The sequence below is a fragment of the Vigna radiata genome, chromosome 6 (genome assembly GCF_000741045.1).
Source record: "Vigna radiata var. radiata cultivar VC1973A chromosome 6, Vradiata_ver6, whole genome shotgun sequence".
Lineage (NCBI taxonomy): Eukaryota > Viridiplantae > Streptophyta > Magnoliopsida > Fabales > Fabaceae > Vigna > Vigna radiata.
This window is the reverse complement of record NC_028356.1, coordinates 2,809,608-2,836,030: the sequence shown is the minus strand read 5'-3', so window position 1 is coordinate 2,836,030 and position 26,423 is coordinate 2,809,608. Positions and strand designations below refer to the sequence as shown.

The window sequence follows — 26,423 nt, the reverse complement described above, 5'->3', positions numbered from 1 at the left end:
TTATTTGTCCAATAAGGTATAAAACAATTTATTCATCTAAAGTAGAAAATAAATGTAATAACTGATATAATAGAAATGATGAACACAAAAATATTGTATAAAATGTATGAGTTGTCACATCAATAACAAAACTCAGCCTAAAAAGAAAAACACCAATTCTAAGAAACAAAATATCCCATGGTAGTCAAAGGTGCAATATTTAAAGTAAATTACACTGCAATATTTAGGGAAGAATAGGGAAGAAAGAAAATAGTTCTATATTGCTGCAATGACATCATCTAAAACCATTATATTCCTTTTACGAGTGTGAACAAAAAGCAAAAGGATGATACTTGGCGTGGAAACCTCAGAAGGTTTCTGATTGGAATCGTAACGTAAATGGAACTGACCACCATTCTCCATATCAATTGATTTTCCACCAAGTATTAGAATCATAGTAAAGTGAAAACCTTTTCCCTTTGCAATTTTCCTTTCCGTTGAATGAGTATCATGATGAAATGATAATCATTTTCTACCATCAAAAAGCGAACTCAATTCAGTTAGATATCTTTACTAGAGTATTTTCTTTACATTGACTTACAATGCACCTGCTAGCAGTTACATTATGTTTCCATAGGTTCCTGTCTTATACGGGCACTCGCTTGCCTCTATAGCGATCAAACAGCTGCAAATGCACAGAAAATTAGCAGCATCAGTTTGAAAATTTCAGCATAATGGGCAAGTAAAAGCAAAGGGCTTCAATATATAGAATGTGTGGCACTTCATATCATCAATTAATACGATCTCAACCATGACGTTATCTCTACCAAATTCTGATATACTTTCCACAAATATCATAAATCACAGAAACGATAGCAAGTAAAAATAATTTTAATATAAATTATGTTAATTATATTTCTTAACCTGGGTGTTATCCTTCTAATGGCATTGATAGAAAGAAACAGAAGAAGCATCACTCAACAATTTATAGACAGATATACAAAACCAACAATTAATGGCAGATTGATCATTATATAGTCAATTTTCCTCTTTATATCAACATTCACACCTATTGAAGAAAAACAAGATTGATCAATCAATCAATCAAAGTGACTAAACATTTCTTGATGACTTTCACGAACACTGGCTATTGACATGTATAGAACCCAGACCGCTGAATGAGTAAATACTTTTGTGAAGACTTAAGATGATAGGCAAATTCATCACAAAAAACATACCGATCGAATATATGGTTGTTCAACCAACCAACCAAGAACAGGAATCTTCTGTATGAAAACGGCCAGTGTAGGCCAGAATCCACTGCGCAGACAATTCATAATTAGCTTTAAGCATGTAAAATACTCAAAACATAATAGAATTCTTTTAAATTTGCACTAAACCTGAATAGTATGATGAATCCATACAACTCAATAATCATGCCCAAAATAGGCCACCCGATTATAAGAATAAAGAACCCGACACCAAAAGAGATTGTCCCCTTGAAGAAGAGTAAAGCTGTCAGTGGGGAAAATTTACCATGAAGAAAGTACGGGGCACCAAGTGAAAAGACTGATAAAATGTAACAAGTTTACCTTGAAATTACTTTGTTTCATGAAAAATTGCATAGTGGACTTCAGCCCAATGGTTAGGGTCACTCCAGAAACAAACAGGATCTGATTTGAGCATCAACAAGGTCTCAAAAAATATGTAACTAAGAAAAATCAAATAAGAAGCAACTACTTAAACAAGTAATTTGTAAATGAGTCGTACATTTCCAATGGCTAGCAGTCCCTTGTCAAAGAAGAAGATAATCCCAAGGAATGAGAAAAATATACCAAATCCAGTTAACCCTAATCCGATCTCTGTATCATGTGCCAATCACATACATTAAATACAGTAAGATAATAAAACTGCAAATAAGTTAAAAAAAAATAAAAATAGGACAGTAGTAGATATCAAATATGTATACAGAAAAATAATTAATCCACAGTTTTGTCAAATGAATACTTATGCCAGCCAGCATGATACAACACCATAAAGACACTAATATATTTATTGAAAACTGTACAATGTTATTAGTTAGCAAAAACTAATAACATAATCCTAAATGTCTTCTTGTCCAAGAACCAGAAGAGAACCAATATTAACAATGTTCAACACAATGCCATTATTGGTCAATCTCAATTAGCTTCATTAGGTGATGCCATTACTTTGAAATAACCAATTATAAGAAAAATAACATCTCAATAAAAGTAGAAGCACTGTTGTGACTACTACTTTTTGACAAGAGAATTGGTAACCGCCATTAGATTATAAAATGGCTACCATATCTTATATCTCTAGCTTCTTGGTCAAAAAAATTTAGTAAGAAATCGTGTTCTAATTTCCTTATTTCTAGTTGCTTCTATTTAAACTGAGACATACACTCCCTAAGCCTTGGTGTAATGTTTGGCGTTGTCACCATGTGATCACTTTTAAACTGTGGAAGTAATTACTTGTGGGTGCAGGGTAATAACCCTTCCCCAGACCCTGAGTGCGCACTGTATTGTGTGAGTCTTGTATTGCACAATTGAACAGGATCAAAATAAATCAAAACCATGTAACTTTTCAACTGAACATTTGAATGTGGTAAGTAATTTAATGGAACTAGCTAGCCCCACAATGTTTCATTCTTACAGATAAACATTAAAGATGCTAGATCACTTCAAAATCAGTAGGATAACGTTATTCTAGATAAAAGAATGAAAGTATCATATTCCACTTACTCTTTCGATCATTCATCTCAAAAGAAACCATTTTACCAACAACTCAGAAGATCAAGCACCTTGCCTTCGCTGAAACACCAAATAAATAACCAAACTCTGTTATAAATGAGTGTGAAATATGAATCATATTCTCCGTGAACAAATTTATTTAAAGAGCATACTATAGCACCGCCACCATAGAAAATATTAATCCAAAAACTGATGCTAGGACGACGAACTGCTAAAAGTTCAACAAAGTGCAACTCTCATTGAACAAAACAAATGAATTATAATATAAAGCTCAAGTTACCCAGCCACTAAAATATCAAATTTTTCAAATGAAATAGATCACAAATATAAGGCTTCCTATGTCCATAGAAAAAGTACAGGCAACGATACAAGCAAAAAAAGTTGAAGGTAGGAAGGAAATCCAATGTGTTCAGCACTATAAGTATAACTGTATAAGAGAAGGGAAACTACAATGATCCATGAATTAGAAGAGGTGCATTTAATTTAAAACCGTACAACCAAATATTCTAGTCATTCTGAAACTGAAAGGTCACATCAGTTAATCAACTTCAACAACGCATACCACACTATATTCTTCACTGATCCATAAACTAGAGTTCAACAATGGATACCACTATATTCTCATTTGATCCATAAACTAGAGTAGTTGAGTTTTTCCAAATTCTGGAACCTAGCCGTATTTAGAAAAGAAATAAAAACCAAACATAAATTTTCTTTGCATACATACCGAGTATGATCAAAGCTGGCAACTTCAATAATCAATACCCAATCCAGGCTCAAAAATTGAAAGTTATTCCCTTTACTCACATCACTCCTTAATCCACCCCAACAGAACTTACATAATGAAAACTCATGACCTAGAAATTAGAATTGAAGTCCCGACAAAAACTAATGCACTACTAAGCACTAAATTTATCAATCCATCTCAAAATGTATAGTATGTTCGCAAAAGGTGTTGTATAAAGTATGGTTAAATACATAAAAACAAACTAAAATTACGCAAAAAGATTTGTAGAAATACCACAAATGATCATTTTTCGTTGTACACGAATATTTTCTAGCGTTTTGATATTTCAAAACAATAAATTTCAGTAGAATAACAACTGAGAACACTGGAAGTAACCAGAGGCCAGGGATTGCAGTGCAATCGATCATTCTCTTCCACGGTAGTCAAGCATTTTAACAACAAACCATAGGATATTTCACGTTAGTATTTCAAAGAGAACACTGATGAAAACGTAGTTACGTAGTCCATGCTATTGCTACGAAAGCAGGTGAAGGAAATCATTCGAAATTGAATGCGAAATTGAAGTAGAGACTCCGATAAAAGAAATGGGATTCGAAAAACGCGATTGTCGAAAAGTGAAGAGAACAAAAGCCGTGGGATCTCACATCTTTGGTTCAGTAACGGAAAGAAATCAATCCAGAAAAAGAGGAAAAATTAAGATGCAGGCACAGCAAGAGACGGTGAGGTTACCGGCGACGGAACCTAGGCGTCGACGGAAATAGGAGGAAATGACCGCGGGAAGTGGTGGCAGTGTTGAACCAGAGAAAGATTCTCAAAATGCAAAAATTAAAATAGTTGGGAAAAAAAATATCGAAATCTAACCACAGCAGTTCTAACCATGTATGGGTTTTAAAAAGCAAGTTTCTTCATGCACCTCCATAGGTTGTTTCCTGCACCTCATAAAATTTCTTTCCATTTTCTATTTTTCATATTGTAGAAAGTTATTTCTTTGACTTTCAGACTGTGTATCTAAACTTTATTTTAAAAAAAATTCAGACTTGTAAAAAAATATATATTTTTGAATTATATAGTCCAAAACTTAAATAATTTTTGGATTGTATAATTCGAAATTCAGATTTTGAGAAAAAATAGTTTAAAAATTAAATAATTTGAAAATTAATTTTAACTTTTGGATTGCACATTTTAAAATTATTTTTAATTTTTAGATATATAGAGTATAGAAAAGACAAAATGAAAAAAATCCGTACGAAGGGTAGAAAGAAAGTTATGGAAATGCTTGAAAAATTGCCTTTTAAAAAGTCCAAAACTCGAGCCCAATATACCAACCAAATTGGTATTTATCGAGTATAGTTACTATTTGCACTCCTTTTGATTGCTTTCCATTAGCTATTTGCACCTCCTCATTGGTTGAGCTTGATCCTTTGAAACTAGGTTAACGAAATGGAAAATGATATATGAACAACAGTTTTGAACAACATTTAGACACGGGACACATGTCTAAATGTGATAAGACCACGTGGTAATTGATTTTAAAATGGACTGCTGACGTGGTATGGAAAGATGGGACAGATTTTGAATCTGAAATGTTTTTTGGAAAATTTCGCGCAATCCACACATTGGAGAGAGAGGGAGAACCCGAAGAGCTTTGGAGAACCCAGCCACCACTGCCAGTCACGATCTGGTTCCAATCGGCCACCACTGCCGTTGGACTGCTACCGCTGGAGACCAGCCTTTCGTCCGCTGTTTCCCCTTCACGCAGCCACCCAGATTCGCGTTCGAGTCGGCCTTCGAAGAAGGCAAAACCTAGACACCGGAGGTGTGCCGTTGTGTTCTGTCCTCGAAGCCACCGTTAAGCCGTCATTCGAAGACGAAATCGTGTCGTCGTCCCAACCGTCTAGTGCTGCCAGATTGCTGCCGGAGGCCCGTCGTAGAGTCGCGGGAGGACTTTTATAAAAGGTATTTTCTTCCTTTTAACTATGATTTCTATTATTCATTTTCTAAATTTTCGTAGGATAGCGTTTCCATTTGATCGACGACAGAACCCTAAACACAAAAATAATGAATAACTTTCTCTATTCTATTTTCGAATTTTATTTAATGGTTTTGGTTTTGTTTCAATGCCTGTGATTGGAGGGTGTGTTGATTACATAAGTTGTCTACCATAGAGATTTGTCGATCTTATCTACAATTACTTTAATTAATATTAACTTAGTTACTTTTACTACATTTTACATAAGTTGTATCAATCTTATTTACAGTTATTTTACTCACTTTTATTATGATACATTTTATATAATTCGTATCGATCTTATCTGCAATTATTTCAGTTAACATTTTTGAGTACTTTTACCATGATCCATGATATAGTAGGATAACAAACAAAAATTATATTCAACTGATCAAATTGTTCGTTTGATTAAAGAAGATTATTGATAATATTTTGAAAACAGAACACTTAATAGAAACTAAGATAGATTAGATTAAGGAAAAATAGTGAAAAACTTATAAGAAATTGTACATTTAATCAATACATTAATATATTTAAACAGTAACTTTAAAACAGTTTAAAAATAGATTAAATATAAAAAGTAAATTTTTAAAAAATAAATAAGTTATGAAAATTTAATTAAATTATTTTTGTTTTATATAATATTTTAATATTAGTTATTTATTGGTTTAATTGATTATGATTTGCAACTTTTTCTCCCAAATTTGCAGAAGAAGTTAAAAAAAACATTTTTTATATTTTTAACATTGACTTTTCCATTTTTATACAAATTAAAATACAAAATAAAATTTACATTTATATATACACTAAAAAAACTATAAACTGATAGAAAGAGAAATCATTCCAAATCATATATTAATTGTACAATTATTTGGATTTTTATGAATGATGATAAGAGATATACTAATATTAAGTTTTTAATTTCTTTTTTAAATAAAATGATTCTTTTATTTAAGTAAAAGACAATAATTTTTTAATTCATAAACCAGAATCCATTTATATTCAATATAAGATTGAGAACTACTAACTTTTCTCACCTAAAAGGTCTGCAAAGAATATGGCAAGGGAAAGAAAGTGGGCATTCAGGGCAAAAATGTTTCTCTAACATATATTAATATATGCAACACTCACACTTCCTTCACTTCACAACTTTTCATGGCATGCAATTACTACCTTTTACCTAACATCTTTTAAAGGCAGTGTGTTTTGAAAAATCCAAATCAACCCAACAATGGAAAAATAATAATCTGGACTAAATAAGGAGGTTACAAAATTCTCAAGTGGGAATTAAATATTACATGACTCAGACTCCCATTTGTTTCTTGCATGACTCGGACTTAGATTTGTTTCCTTCTATTAATGGTTGAGACTTATGAGTCTTGGGTTGGTTTATTTGAAACTCATTTTTTCTAGTTTTTTTGTTTGCAACCTTTTGACATTGATGGTTATTTTTTTTTTGTCTTCATTGCAAAAGATAAGAAGAAAAACTCATATTTTTATCTAAGTTGGTCCATGCATAACCAATTGCATTGTTTATAGTAGTGTAGCCAAATACTATTTGTATTATTAACAATTTCTTTACTGTAAAACATACTCTTTTTTTTTTTGTTAAGTCGGTTAAATTCAACTTTTTAAGTCTGTTTTATAATAAACTTTAATTTTAAGTTTAAATTTAAATTTTAAGTCTATTGTTTATTAAACTTAAATTAAGTCTACATTTACAAATAAAAATAATAGTAAATTTAAATATGTTATGACTAGATTTAATTTATTTATTTATTTAATTATTAAACCAAAATCTGAAATAAAATCAATTTTTCTAAAATAATATATGTGATATCCCAAATATTACATGGACATACAATATAATAGGATTAAGCTATTATAGTATGTAGAAGCAATTGAGAGAGTGACATACCGATATTAGATGCATACAGTCATCCAAATTTGGCTGGAAATTTAAAATTTGATACAGGTTTAATAATTCTCCAAAATACATGACCAACTAAAGATTTAAGAAGGCCTAAAGAGTGTTATCAAAATACAGGTCATGATAAAATAAGGTTAGAAGTCCTTTCCAAATGTAGAGTTATCTAAACTAAGAACTAGTAGAAGTTCTAAGAACTCGGAGCTGGGTCTTCTTCAGTCTCCAACGCTTGCTCCAAAGGCCTCATCATCAGCTTCTGCTCACATCCAAGGATTTGGATGATCATCGCAAGGGAAAAAATCACACACATACAAAACACACAATTGTAAGGGTAAGCTAGGTATAAAAAGCATGCTATCAATCAAGTATTTCAAGCATGTAAGGATCATGACACCATACAAACTATGACCAAATGCATTTTGTTGATACTAATGACCGACCACATGATTTGACCATCCGGACTAGTATAAAATGTCGAGTTCCAGGAGTTTGTGCACTTGTGGCGGCCCTACTGCTTTGCAAAGTCATTGCCGAGGGGTTTCACCCGACCACACACAAGTGTAAGCCCTTTAAAGCGGTATAGGCCTTCCAAGAAGCGCCTATCCTAGGACCTCCTGCTATTCTCACCACATGACTCCTCACTCTCTACTTGAGCATGGATGGTCATTAGAATGTCAATATAAACCCCATCAGGAACTCCGCCCATTCATATGGTCAATCACAACAAACTACAGGGCACCACCATGTAACCTCCCTTGAGGATCATGAAATTAAGTCCAATAACCATATTCTGTACATACATACTTTCAAACTATATTTCACAACATTTAATCAATTCATAATCCCCTCTTGTTTCATCAAACATAAAATTTTATAGTCATCTAAGTGTATTCATGCTATATTAGCTCATACCAAACCCATATATCATCAACCAAACAAAAAGAAAGAAGAAAGGAATCAAAACAGGGTGTTCCACAACTGGGTTGTGAAAGCTTCCACACCCTGTGGATTTAGCTCGAGAAAACAAAAGGCAAAACAGAGAGTTTCACAAGTGAGTTGTGGTTTTTACCACAACCTGTGGGTTTACATCAGGAATTGCAGAATTGAAACAGAGAAGTCCACAAGCAGATTGTGGATTTTTCCATGGGTTGTGGAATTGTGCAGAGCAGAAACTAACCTCTCATAGATACACTTTAAATCTCAACTTGGACACTTTCCTCCTACATTCTATTGACTCTTAAGATCTCCTATGCACCAAGTTACATGGAAAAACATTCTCCTAACTCATATTTGCTACCTCAACCCAATTTAATTACTTTAAACCGCTAAAACTCAATTAAACCCAATTTTATACTTTTTAACCCAAATTTTCTGCAACTAACAGCTTGAACAAGTTTTAATGGACTTAACAACAATCCCCATACCATCACATTTATTCCATACCACTTAATTCAGAATCTCACTAATGAAACCCTTGAAAATGAACTAAAAATCATACAAAACACACTAAAAGGCTAATAACTAGTTCTACCTCATAATTTTTGCTGTCATAACACTCAAACAAGTCTTATTCCACTTACTAAGGTTGCCCAACAGCTCATTCCTACCCAGAACCCCTGACCCTCAATTTCACTACCTCACTTCCTCTCAAATAACTTAGAACTCTACCTAAACACTTGACTTTTGATCAAATTAACAATATAACATAATTTTCCACCTCAACCACTTCCAACATGCCCAAACCAAGAAATTCAACACATCCACATTCAGTTCATAGTATCGCACATGATTCATACCAATTCACAAGCATCAATTTACAATTTCACAGTTTGACATACATGAACATTTGGTTCAACAAGCAAAATTACCAATTTCACAATCCCAAACAAAAGCCCCAAATTCCTCTAACCTAAATTCCCAAAACAGAAAAGAAAAAAACCAAAGCTTCCCTTACCTCTCAACCGAACAACTCAAACCCTCAGGAAGATCAACAGAGCTTGGCACCGAGAAGATATTCTAGAATCACCTAAGGTCAAAAAATTGGGGAAATTGAAGATAAATTTCAAAATCTAATAAGGGTTAAATTTAGGGGAACTTAAATGAGCCACATGCAACTAAATTTGTTGCATGTCCCTAGCTTTAAGAATTGCACGGGAAAAGGAAGAACTACTTACCGGTGGAGGAATGGAGAATTGTTCGGTTGATTTCGAAGCTCTCGATGCCAAGATCTCCTATGCAACCTCTGATCAACGAATTAACGATTCAATTTTTAGAGCAAGATGGAGAGAAGGTAAAACAAAAGGAAGAAAACTCTGAAGAAGAAAATGGTGTTTCAGACAATGGGAGAAAGATTGGAAATTTGGATTCTTACAATATATATTTCAAACGGTTCAATTTAAATATATAATAAAAATTTCTAAAATCAAAATAAATAATATGTCTAACATAAAGTGTATAGTGTAAACAAAAATCTAACTTTAACTTTTAAGTCTAAAAGTAATTTAAACAAAACTTAAACAACACCTAATAAAACCATATAATTTATATACTAATTATAAATGTTTATCTATGTCTAGTTATCATAAATTTCTACATGAATGATAGCTTTAATATATTGTACAGTATTTACGTTCACATAAACTAATCTGTTTATGCAATAAAAGAAAGGAAAATTAAATATAATAAATAATAAAATAAAGTGAAAAAATTGTATCATAAAAAAATTAAGATATTTATATATATATATATATATATATATATATATATTTTACCATTATCTTTTAGTACTAAAGTTCATCCTTATTGTTTCTCCTTACTCATTTATCAAATATTATGTTTCATCTTTTAAAGAAAATAAAGAAAAATAAAATAAAATCTCATTGTCTGAGAGAAAAATAATAATAATTCACAAAATTGGTAAGACAATGAAATTTTCAAAAAACAAGTATTCAATGGTTAAAAGTTATGACTAATTAAAAACAAGAAATAAAATACATTCAAAATAGAAAGAATAATGTGTGACAAGATATAAAGCAATAGTTACTACACATGAAGCTCTAAAAGTCTGAACAAAATTAATACTCGTTATTCTTGAATGGCAGGATCTCTTTCAGTATAATGGCTAATGGAAAATTATGTACAAACATATATATCACTTTGTTGCTAATGGAAAGTTAGTCATTAAAATTGGATCATGTAAAGATTAAATGTTGCTAGACATTGTTGCAACCATTTATAATTATAATATCTTGATGACAGCTATAATTCTTTATATATAGTGAATACAGAGAGAAGATTCTATATTGACTTGGTGATTACCTATTAACTTATTGGAAAAAAACTACCTACGAGGTCTGCTACGAATTTTCAACTATCTATGGTTTCCTTTTTCTTAATAAAAGTAAACTAGCACTGTCAGATATTAGAGTTTTTTCTATATATTACTAATAATTTTTTAATATTCATTAAAATTACTAAATTAATAAAATGTTTATTATACTATAAGACAGATTTATCATTGAAGAGTTCCCTCTAACCCAGTTGCCAAATTGTCATAATTCAAATCATCCTTATCTGTCATTGAAAGAGAAAAGATGTGAACATTAAAAAGAATAGAAAAAATGACACAGTTAACCAAGGATAAAAAATGCATGTGCTAAAATTACGAGACAATTATGACACGATTAAGAAAACTAATTGTTGGAAGTTCGAACATTAATTAGAGATAAGACCAATTTATAATATATAAGTGAGGTGCAAACTTCATCTTACAAGTCTGTTTTGTGATAATCTTGTCTCGGAATCAAAATCAATAATATTCTAATCTTCCTTATCAGACACTAAAGCATTTTATCTAAATGTATTGTAACCAAATACTATTGTATTATTAACAACTTTAACCTCTTCACCCCTTTCCCGATTCTTCGTAATTCTTTTCTTTTAAAATTTTTGAATTTTTCAAAAATATTAATAAGGTTTATCTAAAACATAACCCCTTCATGAATATTTTATTAATATATTTATACCTCTCTCTATATATATAAAGATATTTTCATATATATTTTTAAATTTTACCTTTTTAAATAAAAAACATAAAATTAAAATAATAATTTCATATTTAAGTGACCAATTATATATTTCACATTTTTTAATTATGAACTTATCAACATAAAATTATTGTAATTATTTAATTTAATTTTATAATAATAATAATTTTATTATTTTTATTATCATAAAAAATAACATGTATGTGTTTTCACTAATTAATATATCAAAAAAATAAATTTAAATTTGTAATATTATTATATTAGGAAATAAGTTATTATATGGTTATATTATAGGATGCTAAGATATATTTTCCTTTTGGAAAAAGAAAATTGAGTTTTGAATTTTTTTAATTTATAAATACATTATTACGTTACTTTTTATAAATACAAATATTTTATTATAACCATATTTTATTTCTTATAGGTCTCTTTTAGTTAATCTTTCATCATGCTATTAATAGCTTACTAGATATTTTTTTATTTATTTTAAGACATCAATTAAATTAAAAAAATTCAAAACTCAAATTTCTTTTTTCAAACTAAAATATATCTTCGCATCCCTTTCATAATATACCCATATAATAACTTATTTCCTAAAATTCGGTTACTTAAATAATAAAATTATTATTTTAATTTTTAATTTTTTATTTAAAAGGTAAAATTTAAAAATAGATATGAAAATATCTTTATATATAGGTATAAATATATTAATAAAATATTTATGAAGTAGTTATATTTTAGATAAACAGTATTAATATATTTTGAAAATTTGAGAAATTTTAAAAGAAAAGAATTATGAAGAATCAGGAGGAGGTCAAAGTTGTTATAATTTGTTTAAACGGCGTCGTTAGAGAATCGTCAGGTGCATGGAGAAAACTAAAACCCAGAAGAAATAAAGAAATACGCGTTATCTCTTTAGGACCCTCCAACACAACAACCACTTCAACCAAGCCTTCTCCTCTCTCTCTCTTTCTCTTTCTTTCTCTCTCTACTCACGCACGCAACACTACTACCATTGATCGATTTTTCGATCGTCTTCGCAGGTGACTTTTACGGTTTCCAATTTTTTAATTATATTTTCAAAGTTTTCTCTTTCGTTTCTCTCTTTCTTTTTTAACCTATTCGTTCTCTAGTATGTATCATTGTTGAATTGAATTTCGTGGATCTGATTTTGTATCTCAGTACTAGAATATTTGTTGTGCCTTTCTCACATTTTGTATGTTTCTTAATATTTAATTGATTTCGTGTAAGAACACTTACAGTAAGAGGCATAAGTAAACCTGATTTCGGAATTCACTCGCTTTATTTCCGTGTCTGATTGTGCGCGTTATGTGGTCAACGTTAATTTGATGTCTGGAATTTGTGTTTGAAGTAGAGCTTTCACTGAGTTCTGGTAAATTGAACCGGGATTTGTTTTGGAATTATTATCACTGGTTGTTAACGGGTATAGATGCTGACGACTGAAATTTGTATTAATTTTGTTTTATTGAACCCTAACTTTGAATTTCACTTATAATGGGTACTTTTTTATAGTGTGGAGACCATAGTTATTTTGTTGATCATCAGTGCTTTTGGTGCCACAACAGCCGTGCAACTTTTTTCTTTTCTTTTTCTCTGTTACACGAAACCCTATTCTTTGAAATGAGTTTATTCATTTGATTTTTTATCTTTAGTTTATATGTAGCTTGAGTTTTGTCAATATAGTAGAGATGGATAAAGTGTCTGCTCCTTCATCTTGGGAGCGTGCCCATCGCCTTTATGAGAAGGTACTCCTTTCTATCTCTGTCTCTCTCATTTATTCACCCAGTAGACAATGTCAATGTGTCACATGTAATCACTGAAGAAGGGATCATCTGTGTAAATCTCTCAAAATTTGCCAAATTTAAAGGAATCTGATCTTAATTAACTTAACAGCACTATCCTCATATAATGTATCTGCATATAGAAGTTACAGTTTAGGGGACGTGTCCACTGTTGATTGAGCTATTTAGATGTTATAGGTTTGGGATTCATTAACGATGTTATTCTTCTTCCTCTAATGGGAAGATAACCCCACTTTGCAAGGTTGGTTTGATATCTTTAGTTTCAATTAGTTTTGGAACTAACGACAGACCTTGTTATCAGTACTGTGTAGTGTTTTGGCCCTTTTATTTAAGCTGGGCTTTTGCAATTGGCATCCAGTATCACACTGGTTGGTAAGCACTTGTCTGGTTCTTGAAGGTCAAGTAACTGAATAAAATTAAGAACTCAAAGCAACCCAGAAGTTCTTGTCACCTGTAATGGAAAACCATGTAGAATGCAGAACCAGAGATTATTTTTCTTGCCAAGGCTTATTTCTTTTTTCTGTTATACGGGATGAGTCCAAAGCTATTTTTTTTAAAAAAAATTTCAATGTTTTCTCACTTAGAACCTTGAATTGGAGAATAAGCGAAGGAGATCAGCTCAGGCACAGGTTCCATCAGATCCAAATGCTTGGCAACAGATACGTGAGAATTATGAAGCAATAATTCTGGAGGATCATGCCTTTTCTGAGAAGCATAACATTGAGTATGCTCTGTGGCAATTGCACTATAAGCGGATTGAGGAATTGAGGGCATACTTTAATGCTGCCCATACTTCTGTAAGCTCAAAATCATCTCTGGGAGGGAAAGGTTCTGTTCGACCTGACCGGATAACTAAAATAAGGCTGCAATTTAAGACTTTTCTTTCAGAAGCAACTGGATTTTACCATGATCTTATTATGAATATTAGAGCTAAGTATGGACTTCCACTTGGTTACTTTGAGGACTCTGAAAATAAAATTGTAATGGGGAAGGATGAAAAGAAATCTTCTGAGATGAAGAAAGGTTTAATATCCTGTCACCGTTGTTTGATATACTTGGGTGATCTCGCTCGCTACAAAGGCTTATATGGTGGAGGCGACTCAAAAAAGCGTGAATATGCAGCAGCTTCTAGTTACTATCTACAAGCTGCAACTATTTGGCCTTCAAGTGGAAACCCCTATCATCAGGTTTTTGGCATTCCTGTCTCTGCTGTGTTTTGCTTTTGGTTGTTTGCAACTTCACATCTATTGTTGAGTCATGGTTCATAGCTATTGTATTCCATTTTGACATGTCTGTTATTTTCAGCTTGCCTTGTTGGCTTCATATAATGAGGATGAGCTGACTACTATTTATTGTTATTTTCGGAGTCTGGCTGTGGATAGTCCATTCTCAACTGCCAGGGATAATTTGATACTTGCATTTGAGAAGGTAATATGAATATGGGGTTGGTTTTGAAATTCTTGGATTCTTTTGTCTATAAGTCTCAACTTTTTGAGATGTATATTGTTCATTGATCTTGATGTGTTAAACTTTGGTGTGTTTTTGTTTACTTTCAAACTAAAGTACAATAATGATGTTTTCAAGTTGTCTTTTCTACTACTTATACTGTTTGGTAGTCAGAGCGGAATGCATTGAAAGTACAAGTTGTAAATTTCTCTAGGGATGAGCAAAATACAAATACTGAACAATACAAATGAAGAACTGAATTAAACTATAATAGTGGTTTGACTGCACTGAACCATATAACTATTCAAGCGACTTGCACTGAACTGTGTAATGGTTAAGACTAACTGAACTTAACCAATGTACTCTTACCTCCTTGAATTTGAACTGTTTTGAGCATACATCTTATTTTGAAGCATGTTTCAATTTCAGGAGTCACAGTTCAGTTTGAATAATTCACTTTAAGTGTTTAGTTTTTAAGAACTAAACTAAAAACCAGTTTGGTTTCTTTAGTTACTGTTCATTTTAGTACTAGTTTAGTTCAGTTCATTATAGCCCTAAATTCACATTGGTTTGCAAGTTGTTCAAGCATTGATTTTTGTTTATTCAGTTCAGACATGAATTGAAAACTGCAACGCAGCATACCTTTTCACATAAAGGAGTTCTGTTTATTTGGCATGATTGTGGGTGAAGAATTAGCTTGAGCTTGATCATCTATTTATTTTCATACTTTGGGAGTGCTGTCGGCATTCTAACTATCTGTTTTACAATACAATGATAGAATCGCCAAAGTTACTCTAAGCTCTCTGGTGATGTTAAAGTGCATGCAGTCAATGGAATAGGAAAAGGGGAAGCAAAACTTGTGGCCCGGGATACTGGTATGGAAACCTGCCCTAGAAAGGAAGGAGCATCCAATATACAGGAAACTTACAAATCTTTCTGCACATGCCTTGTCCGTCTTAATGGAATCTTATTCACGCGAACAAGGTACATATTATTAATGCACACAATCTTCCTCACGATTTTGTGCACAATACCATTGAGAAAAATTATACTGACTTTTCTTTTTTTCTTGTGTCATGATGATAGCCTTGAGACCTTTGCTGAAGTTCTATCTCTTGTTAGTGCTGGCCTGCATGAACTTCTATCACCAGGACAAGATGAAGAGCTGAAATTGGGCTTAGATAATCTTGTGAACAAACTGGTCATTGTCAGAATTGTTTCCATGATCATATTTACAGTTCATAATGTGAAAAAGGAATCTGAAGGTCAAACGTATGCAGAAATTCTACAGCGTGCTGTTCTACTTCAGAATGCATTCACTGCGGCTTTTGAATTGATGAGTTTAGTAGTAGAGAAATGTATGCAGCTGCAGGATCCTTCTTCCAGTTATCTCTTACCAGGCATTTTGGTTTTTGTTGAGTGGTTGGCATGTTATCCAGATATTGCTGAAAGCAAGGAGGAAGATAATGTGTCAACTATTAGATCAAAATTTTGGAATCATTGTCTATCCTTCTTGAACAAGTTACTTTCACTTTTGCCCATGACAGAAGATGATGAAGAAACTTGCTTTAACAACATGAGCAGGTATAAAGAAGGGGAAACGGAAAATCGGCTTGCTTTGTGGGAGGATTTTGAGTTAAGAGGATTTGTTCCACTTCTCCCTGCACAAACCATCTTGGATTTTTCAAGGAAGAATTCCCTTGGAAGTGATAGTGAAAAGGAAAGAAAAGGTCGGATTCAAAGGATTTTAGCTGCAGGGAAGGCTTTAGCAAATGTTGTTAGGGTTGATCAGAAAATGATATATTTTGACTCAAAGCGAAAGAAATTTGTTGTTGGTGTTCAGCCTCAAATCTCAGATCATTTTGTTATTTCCTCCCTTTCTGGTACACCTAGTGCAGATTACCATCCTTATATTGAAGGAGAGGACGATGATGAGGTTATTGTTTTCAAGCCTATAGTATCTGAGAAACAAGCTGATATGGTGGTTGCCTCATCATGGGCACCCCATGAAGGCTTAGAATCAGTTCTAACAGCTTCTGAAGGGGATATGAAATTTAATGAAAATTCTACTTCTAACCCTCTCAATGATGCAATTTATCAAAATTCTTTACCTGCTTCTGTCAATGCAATGGTTCCTCAACGCCTACTACCAGTTCAACCACATTCTTTGAGGTGGTTAGAGGAGGAAATATCTCTTGCTAACAGTTTGAAAGGTCTTAGATTCTTGGAGAATGGGCACATGATGAAACCTGACCAACCATTTAAAGAAGCTGTACCAATCTCTGACCGTCCTGCACTTGCAGTTCCTACCCAGCAATCTGTAAGTGCTGGTGCTAGTATGCTTTATGCTCATGATCTCTCAAAAGCTGGAGACTTCGGAAATTCATTCAAAGTCGATGCTAATGCATCTACCGGAACACTCACTGATAACTCCGTTGTGAGAATGCCATCCACCATGCAAGCCGGTTTGAAAAAATCTCCTATCAGTCGACCTTCTAGGCACCTTGGACCTCCTCCTGGATTCAGTCATGTTTCTCTTAAACAAGATATTGAACCCACCGGTCCAGATTCAATTAGTGGAAATTCAATTATGGATGATTACAGTTGGTTGGATGGATATCAGTTGCCTGTATCAACCAAAGGTTTAGGTCCAAATGGTCCTCTTATTTGCTCTCAGTCAAATTCCCATCAAGTTGGTAACAATGGTTTGAATGGGACAGTCTGTTTTTCCCATACTGGAAAACAAATTCCGTCTCTGCAGGTGGAGAAACAGAATGGCTGGCATGATCATCGGACACTTGAGCTTTTAAAAGCACACCAAAATCAGCAGTTGCAGCCACAGGTTCTCACAAATGGAAATCAGCATCTTACTCCTCTGCCTGAGCAATTCCAAGGACAATCAATATGGACAGGTCAACACTTCGTGTGATGTCGCTCCTCAGTATGAGAATATGGGTGGTATGCTTCACATTTGTTTTTATTGCTAGGGTTAATTTATAACCAACCCCAAAAGTTGGAAACCTGCTCAACCAAAAAAAGAACTGAATTAAAAAAATGACTTTTTTTTTATTGGAATGGGTTAGATTTTGAAAACTGATTAAATTCAAACCTTATACAGCTTGTGCATGTTTACTGTTTAAAAAAAAACAAAAACTAATTAATTCCAAACTGAAATGGATTGAATTTAAATTTTAAGTCAAGTCAATTGGATGATAAATCAAGAAAACCTAAGCCATTGGATTGGATTTTTTCTCTTTTAAATGGATTCGAAATGTGAAGATCTATATTTATTGTTTGAAGGGTGTCATTTTGTTTAATCATTTGGTTTGCTAACATCAATAGGTCCTTGAAGGATTATTAAATGTGCTGCATCCCTTTGCTACCCCGTCAAACTCCAGCTCTACTTCGTTGTCGTTGAATGTTGGAGTTTATCTGGCCTAGACATTTTGCGAGAGGTTGCTACTACAAAAGGTGGGTACCAAATTATTCTTTTGTGGTTACATAAAGGTGGCCTAAACACATTGAAATTTGGATAATCTGTATGAAACATATCCCCTTCCTGTAATTTTTTCAAATTCCCATCTTATGTGTATAGTTTGTCTTGCGTCTGATTTAGCTTAGCCTCTATTACTATCTTCGTAAACTGTGTTGGGATTTTTAGGAATGAAAGCTGTATCTTCTTAACTGTTGATTGGACATTTTGTGTTAACTACGCCAAATCTACTCTGGCATAATTTGCTTGTAAATTGTTGTAGAATTTGCTGAGCTCTAAAGTCCGGGTGGATGAAGATAAACATGCATCTTTAGGGTGGATAGAGGGTGATAAATAAAGTACAGTCATCTTGGAGCTTGTGTGTATCCTCTGGGATTGGTGGTATGCTACTATGGTTTGTTCACTTCTCTACACCTGTAAGAATTGATACTATCTAGCTGCCGGTGATACATGATTCTACTCCTTTTTGTTTCTAACTCGTCAAAGCTTCAGACTAGTTGGAGAGATCGGTAGGTATGAAGCGCTCCTCTAAGCTGGATAATGGGATATGAATATGATAATGACATTGTGAAGCATGCTTGAGTAAGTACAAGTGTTTAGTGGTTGCATCTTGTTATGGCTTTTGTTTTTACATAACCAGTGATGTACTTTCTTCCATTTTACCTAGTCGGGGTTTTCTCGAACTTAAAAATAAATAATCCCTTTCGAATTTTGGATTATGGATTATGGATTATGGATTATGGATGTCTTGGTCCATTACCTGAAGTAAAAGTTCCATTGTCTCTTTTTGTTTACTGCTGCTGTGTTCACTTGCTTCTGGTTCAGAAGTAGCATGAAGTTTACAAGTAGATTGTTACGAATGTCTCTTGTTTTCTTCGGTAGTGGATTTTTTTTTTTTTTTTGTGTAAAATTATTTTGAAGTCCCAAAGTTTAAAATAAGAATTAATTGATTGTTAGAATTTAATTTTTTGAGCTTAAAATATTAGAAAAGGAAGAGTTGAAATACTTGAGAAAAAGCTTTTCTATGTTTGGCTCAAATTTTCTTTGAATTTGAAAACGTAAGGCAAATTTGAAACAATTTATGAAGCGATAAAAAGAGTTTACAGCTTCGGACATATTGTAATCTACTGTTTTTTCAAGGCAGCTTATTTTAGGTGGTGCATTAGTTATTGGTCAGTATTTGCAAAAGAAGGTACGACAAAATGATAAAGTCTGTCATAATATAAATGAGCAGTTTATCCTATTAAATTTACATACATTTATTTAATACAAGTGAATATAATATTACTGTGGGAATAACAAAATTTAAGAACACGTTAAATGGAAAAAAAATAAGAAATATTTATGCTTATTATAATAATGTTATTTTTTTTCAAAAATATGATTTAAGGACGTGATTTCTGACCTATAAGCATTTTGTTACATAAAAAAAGCCTATTAACAAATTCATTTATGTCACTATTTTGGTTGCGTTATATTTTCGTACTATTTAGAATGAATCCCATCATCGTTGGTATTGATTTTGTATGATGACAGAACAATCCGAAGAATTTAATATTTTGGAAGTGGTAATTATGCATTATGTTTTACATAATTTTAACAAATTGATATGTAAAATTAGATTATGAATTATCATTAATAATATGACCTATCTTTGGGTAACAATATTAAAATCTTTATTGTAATAAAACATTATTATATGATAAAATTTTATAGTACTAAATTTTGTAAAAAAAAAATGGCACTTGATACCAATTAATCTCGTACGTATTACATAAAATAAACAATGCAAGAGGAGGCAAAACAATAGTTTCATGCCTCAAAAGGAAGGAAAACAGAAGAGATAAAATGTAATTCCTCCATTGGTTGCACTGTAACATCATTCAGTTGGCAAAATTACAACAGTGCAATAGATTGCAAAAGTCTCGTATACGTTTGAATGCAAAAGAATCAAGCTGTTTGGAAAAAAAAAAAAAAACTATATTTTCAGAGAAAACACAAAACATCATTTGTATTCATCACCATTCCTATTTGCTTAAACTAATCTATTTTGACAAGTATTTCTAGTCCTCATCTGCATTACAATAAGGTCTTTCATCTTTCCATCAACTTTTGTTTAATGAATCCCATTCAGGTAAGTTTGCAGTAGCTTCATTCACCATTTTTACAAGCCGCACCTGAAAATGATTATTGCAGTAACTATTAAATCACACTAATGAAGCTTCATAGTATGAAGGTTTAGCAGAGAATGTAAAATAAAATCACATCAAAACTCCATCAAACACATACAAAAACCACAAACTCCAGCCACATATAATAAACTTTTTAGCTTATATGTATATATCTGTCAGAAAATAAGAAAGTAGTATCTTATGGTATTTATGGTCTCTGAGTAACAGGTTTTCATCCTTTTTCACATCTTAAGTGGAATCTCAAATTTAACAACTTGCCCTGCTTTCTTAAGGTGATGTTGCCTATTTCAAAACCTTAAGATCAAGAAAGAGCATAACAATTTACACTGAATGGAAAATAGCAAATTTCCAACATCAGCTCTTCATCAAGATGGCTATGATTAACAATTTCAAAGCAAAACACCCAGAAATTTGAAGTATGACTTACCACACTTTCAGGAACTCCTTGAGGTGGTAAGGGGAGGTTTCTTGGTGGAGGACCCATAAGATAAGATCTCTTGTCAAAACGCCATTCACCAATCTTCCCATATGTCAGCTCCCCCTGGATGAAGAAATAAGGAGTAATTAACTTCCACATAAAACAATTAAGCATTTTTCACATGGAAAGACATAACACAAAGGAATACTAACCGTAGAAATATAGTTTATCTACCTTACTTTCACATCATACTGCATAAAGGAGAAAATAACTCACCTTCAAATTATAGTCACATCCATATGTATAATGGATGATGAATCTATCCTCAACGCGTAAGTCCCAAGGTGGCTGAAACATTCCAACAATTCATGTCATGGACTTATGTATGACTTCCACAAGTAACAAATACAACACAAAACAAGCAATTCAAACCTGCAGCATAAAGTCTTTTCGCAGATTGTGCTTCACACCATGCAACGCAGATGCGACTGCATAAGCATACCTTTACTCAACAGAGAATCATAGAAGCAGAATGTTAGAGCAGGTCCAGGAAAATTTATAAAATGAAAAGAATATAAGTAAATGATAACTACAAGAAAATAAAGCCCCTAAATCTTGAATTTGCCTAGTATTACTCACATTTCAAGCACCCATCCAAAAGCTTTATCAGTCTCTGCATCATCTTTCATTCTCAATGAAACATTTACCCAAGTGGGGGCTATTTCCTCCATCAAAGACTGGTGATGAAAAAAATTCAATGCCTTAAATGAAAGAATATGTTGCTTATGGGAAAATCAAGAAAATCTGATATTAGCTATAATAGTAACTATAACAGCTATAAGGGTAACAGAGTAGCAACTAATAACAACAACCATAACAGCACTGTATGTAAACTATTAATTCAGACTTTACCTTCTTAATGATTACAGGAGAATTGCCAATTGGATCAATATTAGTGACAGGACCCTTTTCCTCAGGATAAAATTTCCTAAGTACTTTTTCATTTTCCTCTGGTTTTATATAGAAAAACGGATAAGCGGCAGGCTGGGATCCGTAAGCCAAATTAGGCAAAGGATTTACAAATATGTGGTCAGGCTCTGCCATCAGAATATATCTGCAGTGCTAATTAGATTCTGCACCAATCATAAAATGCACTGCTAATTAGATTTCATTATTGGAGAGAGCAAAAAAATTGTATAAAACCATAACTATGATACTTACTCTTCCTGAATATCTGCTTTCTCCAGCCACTGAACGAAAGCCCATGGTCTATTTAGGACAATATAACCCTGCACCAAAAATAAAAGGATGTAAATTTTTTATGACAGCATGAATTGATAGGAAAAACATAGAAAGACCACAATACTGGCATTCATGATACAATTGACAATTATCAATGNCTTGGAACATGTCAAGTCAACCAAATTGNCACTAGACAATCATGCCTGCAATCAAATATGAACCTAAATCTAGGTTATCCAAACTCATTGCTAAAAAGCAGCTANTTTGGGCACCTACCCTTCTGTGACTAGTGAGTTTAAAAACTAATCTAAGCTAAGAGAGTTCCTCAGCTGAAAAACATCAATATATACTACCAGTACGCATTGACAATTTGGAATAATCACACAGTAAGATGCACAGTAAAGTGAGAAAATACTCTTTAGCTCTAACATAACCTTGCTTAAAAAAATTAGTCAGCAAGGAAAAGAGAGAGAAAGAAACTAAAATCACTAAGTTATTGTCTGTTTTATTCAAGGATGGAAACAAATTATTTCAGAAAAAGGGAGGTAAAATAACTGCAGCAGTTACTAGCAACTCTCATCTCTATTCCCCTTTTTCTCCATGTGCAAAAGCCTTCACTATTTGACAGGAACAATTCAATATGGAAGGATAACGACATGTAGAACCCACCAAGGTACATACAATGACATGTGGTTACACAAAATATACACTCTTCTTTAAATGCACATTAAAAAATATATATTTATCTTCCAACATTTCACTATGAACACGTGATTATACCATAACTTTTCAAAAAAAATAGCAGCATATTATGATATTATATTTCTGCACTTCAGCTTCTGTTGCCCCCACTACACAATAATTTTTTTTGCATCAGAACTTGAATAGTAGCAGAGCAACACACTTAGATATATAAGCAGTTGAGTGTCCATCACCATCAGCAATTATGAGATTAATTTAGTCACAAGAACAAGAAAATGGAAATGACTTTTCAAATCCAAAAACTAGCAACAATCATTATTACTACTACAATATAAGGCAAATTAAATGCCAGAAATAATCATGTCTATAACAGTAGAAGAAATATACAAGATATTCAAACAAAAACCATGACATAATCCAATTTCACTCCAAACATATCTCATTGCATTTCATCAAGTTCGGTCCCTTTAAAAAATAAATTCTTCTATGTATGATCAGGAGAACATTCAACAAGGTACCGAACTACGACCATTCTCTGAATTCTTTCAGACAGCTTATTTCACAATTAAATAGCAACAAATTAAAACATTTTACTATAGCCAGGCAACCATCTCCTTTTTTCCACCTATTTCTCCCTTCACCCCAAAGTTGTGAAAGGAATAAGCTTATTCTGTATGTCCCGATTAGTAAATTTGCTATTAGGTCAGAAATTCACCAAAAAGAGACAAGTTTAGGTGAGCCAAAAAAAACATACAATTCTACTGGGGAAATAGAAAAATATTTACCCTGTCCAAGCCCTCAGGAAGTGGATCAACTACAAAAGTAGGAATCTCATCCATTAACTGGTCTGGCCTACCAGAATGTAGTATGCGGGTGAACTTCCCCATTTCTGATCCACGCATTTCCTTCACTTTTTCATACCAATAGTACATAATTCGGCATTGCCATTGATTGTAAGCAGAATCGGTTGCAGTAACGGCAACATGAAACTTTGCATTGGACCTCATCAATTTTCTATTTGATTGTTCCAACCCATCTGCCTTATGCTCCATGATCATAGCTACCAAATTATAAGTGGCAAAGAAAAACAGAAGCACCGTAAGCAGAAAAAGCAGTGACTTCACCCGTCCGACGCTTTTCCTCACAATCATTTTCAAAATCTTGTCCAATTCCAATCCCGAAACTCCCAGAAACCAACCCTTACAGATTAAATTAAAATTTAAAATTCATTGACACCACTACAGTCCTTGAAAATTACAGCTATAATGCATAACTATAGTCAATAGACATGAACAGAATCCTTCAGTCATTTGCTCCACAAGAAAAATCTGCATCACAACATAAAGTGATTAATACGCCATGTAACTAAAATCTAATGCAATTGAAACAGACCAAACCCAATAAAAAAAGACACTGCCACGTAAACCCCAGGAACCTAAACCCAAAAAAGGGGACAAACGCATGGTAGAACATGAACAATGACTCACGTCAACAGATCTGAACTTGCAATATATTCAGAGCATCCCAATGGGGAAAAATCCATCCTTGGCTGTGCAAAGACGAAAAAGATTGAAACTTTGGTAGAGAAAATACAAGGGTGGAAAATGTATTAAAGGAAGGAAAGGAAGAAAGTGGTGGGGGTGAGGATAAGGGATTTCTGGGAGGTTGACTTTTCAACGAATGGTGCAACTAGGCAGACACTAGAAAACGCGGAGGTTTGAAGGTTGAAGAGAATGAGATGGTGTGTATTATACGTCTGACTCCAAAATTGAAAGAGATGAATGTGATGAGAAAGCAGTGCAAAACACAACACTCAACACAAACATGAAAAGAAAAGAAAAGAAGAAAAGTGAAGATAGTTTAAGAAAGTCTGGTCATTGGAAAGGAATGAACGCAAATTCCGGACATATACCAATTTGTCTCCATCTATGATACTATGTTGTTGTTTTCTTTTTTATTATTACTTGAAAAAAAAATAGCAATTTAATTCTTACATTTAAGATTATATCATGTCATAGGACTTCCTTACTGGAATAGGTTGATATAGAATGATGTTTAAAATTTTAGATTTCAAATACTATATTCATTTTAAATAAAATCTACAATTATTTATATCATTAATAACAAACTTTTCTTATTTGGTGTTACGTTTTTTTTAGTTTTACCTTTTAAATATTTTTTAAAATTTAAATAATTATTCATAATGAGAATTATTTATACAATATAATAATTATTTATAAAATAAATGTATAATAAAATTCAAATAATATTTATTTGTATAATTACCTTTTTTAAAAATTAATTTATATAATTTAATAGTTTTTCATTTCAATCATTAAAATATTCTATAATGTAATAATATTTTTATTTAAATAGTTTTTAAACTGATAGATATAATAAATATTTATAGTTATTGTGACATAATTGACTTTGATTATTTTTTTTAATAGCATGTCTAAGGAATGAATATTATATTTAATTATTACGTAACATAATTCAAACTTGAGAAAACGTTTTCATTTATTAAAATTTCAATATGTTAACATAAACAGACATGAGAAACAAAAGATTATGAAGATGGAAAATGTTAATTACTTTTCCTAATGGTTGGATTTATCACATTTCATTTTAAAAGAAATTATTAAAAATGTAATTTGTAATATTTTAAAAGATACAATGCAAGATACACATATCAAATGTAGGATTGTATCCAAAATTTTGTGTTAAAATTTTTTTTTTCTACCTACAAGTTTAAAGAAATATTTTTCCTAGTATTCTGTTATAACTAAAAGAATTGTATGAATTTTATAATTATATTTTTTTACTTGGTATAATTATTATTCATTATATTTAATGTTTATAAACTAAAATTTACTTGCATGGATTCTAAAGGCCAAAAATAATAATAATAATAATAAGGGCCATTGGGTCTAAATAGGCAGCCAGACTCATAACTTTAGGGGAGCTTCAGCCTTAGAAGGGAAGACCTTTTCTTTTCAGAAGTTAGATTTTCATTCTGTAAATTCCTTTCTATAACAGAAACCTTGCCCAAACTCAAATGTTCTGTCTTCTCTCTCAAATTCTAGCAGACTGAATTGTTGAATATCTGTTTTGTTGCTGCAAAATCATTAATTCCCACCGAACAATTTATTCATTTCATCGGGTAAGTAAATTTTCCCCTTTCTCTTCACTGTCTTGATCTAGGGCACCCAATTTTTCTGGTTGCATGTGCTTTTCGTACTTTGTTTTCCCTTCTCCGTATGTTCTAGCTCTAAAAGGCTGTCTCTATCACAAATTTGGTGATTTATAGGTATTGGTTCTGTCCTGTGAGGGCACTGATAGAAAGTCTCCATTTAGTTGTACTGGAGCGCGGTACCAGGTAAGGGGAGCTACTTATACTTTTATTTTATTTGTTGCGAAGCGACTGTTTGAGAAATCTGAATTGCTATGTGAATTTAAACTTTATTGTAGTTCTACACATCCCGTTTGATGAATCTGTTTTGAGTGATTATGCATGTTGAATTAAATATGTGATATATTGTGAGCATGTGTTGTTATTGTCCTTAAGTGTTTAACTTAGTATGCGCTGAATTTGACTGAAATGATGATCCTGGGAATGATTCCT

At 32.4% G+C, this 26,423-nt stretch overlaps 3 protein-coding genes across 8 annotated transcripts; 1 reads left to right on the top strand and 2 right to left on the bottom strand.

Annotated features, from left to right (window-relative positions):
* Window positions 1–178: 178 nt before the first annotated feature.
* LOC106763885 (vesicle transport protein GOT1) lies at window positions 179–4,366 on the bottom strand. Of its 5 annotated transcripts, none has more exons than XM_014648058.2 (8): window positions 4,231–4,366; window positions 2,745–2,813; window positions 1,750–1,841; window positions 1,572–1,652; window positions 1,380–1,477; window positions 1,218–1,299; window positions 588–664; window positions 179–511 (listed from the first exon to the last, which is right to left on the bottom strand). In XM_014648058.2, the coding sequence occupies exons 2-7, from the start codon at window positions 2,773–2,775 to the stop codon at window positions 626–628; spliced, it is 423 nt and encodes a 140-aa protein (XP_014503544.1). In that variant the 5' UTR covers window positions 2,776–2,813; window positions 4,231–4,366; the 3' UTR covers window positions 179–511; window positions 588–625. The 5 variants fall into 5 exon arrangements, with proteins under 5 accessions (XP_014503544.1, XP_022637635.1, XP_014503543.1 ...); XM_022781914.1 differs by having other exon boundaries at window positions 602–664; XM_014648057.2 differs by having other exon boundaries at window positions 179–664.
* An 8,015-nt stretch (window positions 4,367–12,381) lies between these two features.
* On the top strand, window positions 12,382–19,038 carry LOC106764751 (protein SMG7). Of its 2 annotated transcripts, none has more exons than XM_022781910.1 (8): window positions 12,382–12,525; window positions 13,156–13,248; window positions 13,890–14,492; window positions 14,611–14,733; window positions 15,530–15,735; window positions 15,838–17,663; window positions 18,094–18,222; window positions 18,507–19,038. In XM_022781910.1, exons 2-7 carry the CDS (start codon window positions 13,192–13,194, stop codon window positions 18,099–18,101), a joined length of 2,823 nt encoding a protein of 940 aa, XP_022637631.1. In that variant the 5' UTR covers window positions 12,382–12,525; window positions 13,156–13,191; the 3' UTR covers window positions 18,102–18,222; window positions 18,507–19,038. The 2 variants fall into 2 exon arrangements, with proteins under 2 accessions (XP_022637631.1, XP_014504611.1); XM_014649125.2 differs by having other exon boundaries at window positions 12,383–12,525; window positions 15,838–17,709.
* Window positions 19,039–20,077: 1,039 nt separating this feature from the next.
* On the bottom strand, window positions 20,078–24,700 carry LOC106762970 (hydroxyproline O-arabinosyltransferase 3). The gene is made up of 9 exons (XM_014647110.2): window positions 24,286–24,700; window positions 23,584–24,126; window positions 22,076–22,143; window positions 21,767–21,968; window positions 21,494–21,591; window positions 21,287–21,356; window positions 21,131–21,202; window positions 20,864–20,977; window positions 20,078–20,421 (listed from the first exon to the last, which is right to left on the bottom strand). The coding sequence occupies exons 2-9, from the start codon at window positions 23,947–23,949 to the stop codon at window positions 20,350–20,352; spliced, it is 1,062 nt and encodes a 353-aa protein (XP_014502596.1). The 5' UTR covers window positions 23,950–24,126; window positions 24,286–24,700; the 3' UTR covers window positions 20,078–20,349.
* Between the last annotated feature and the right edge of the window lie 1,723 nt (window positions 24,701–26,423).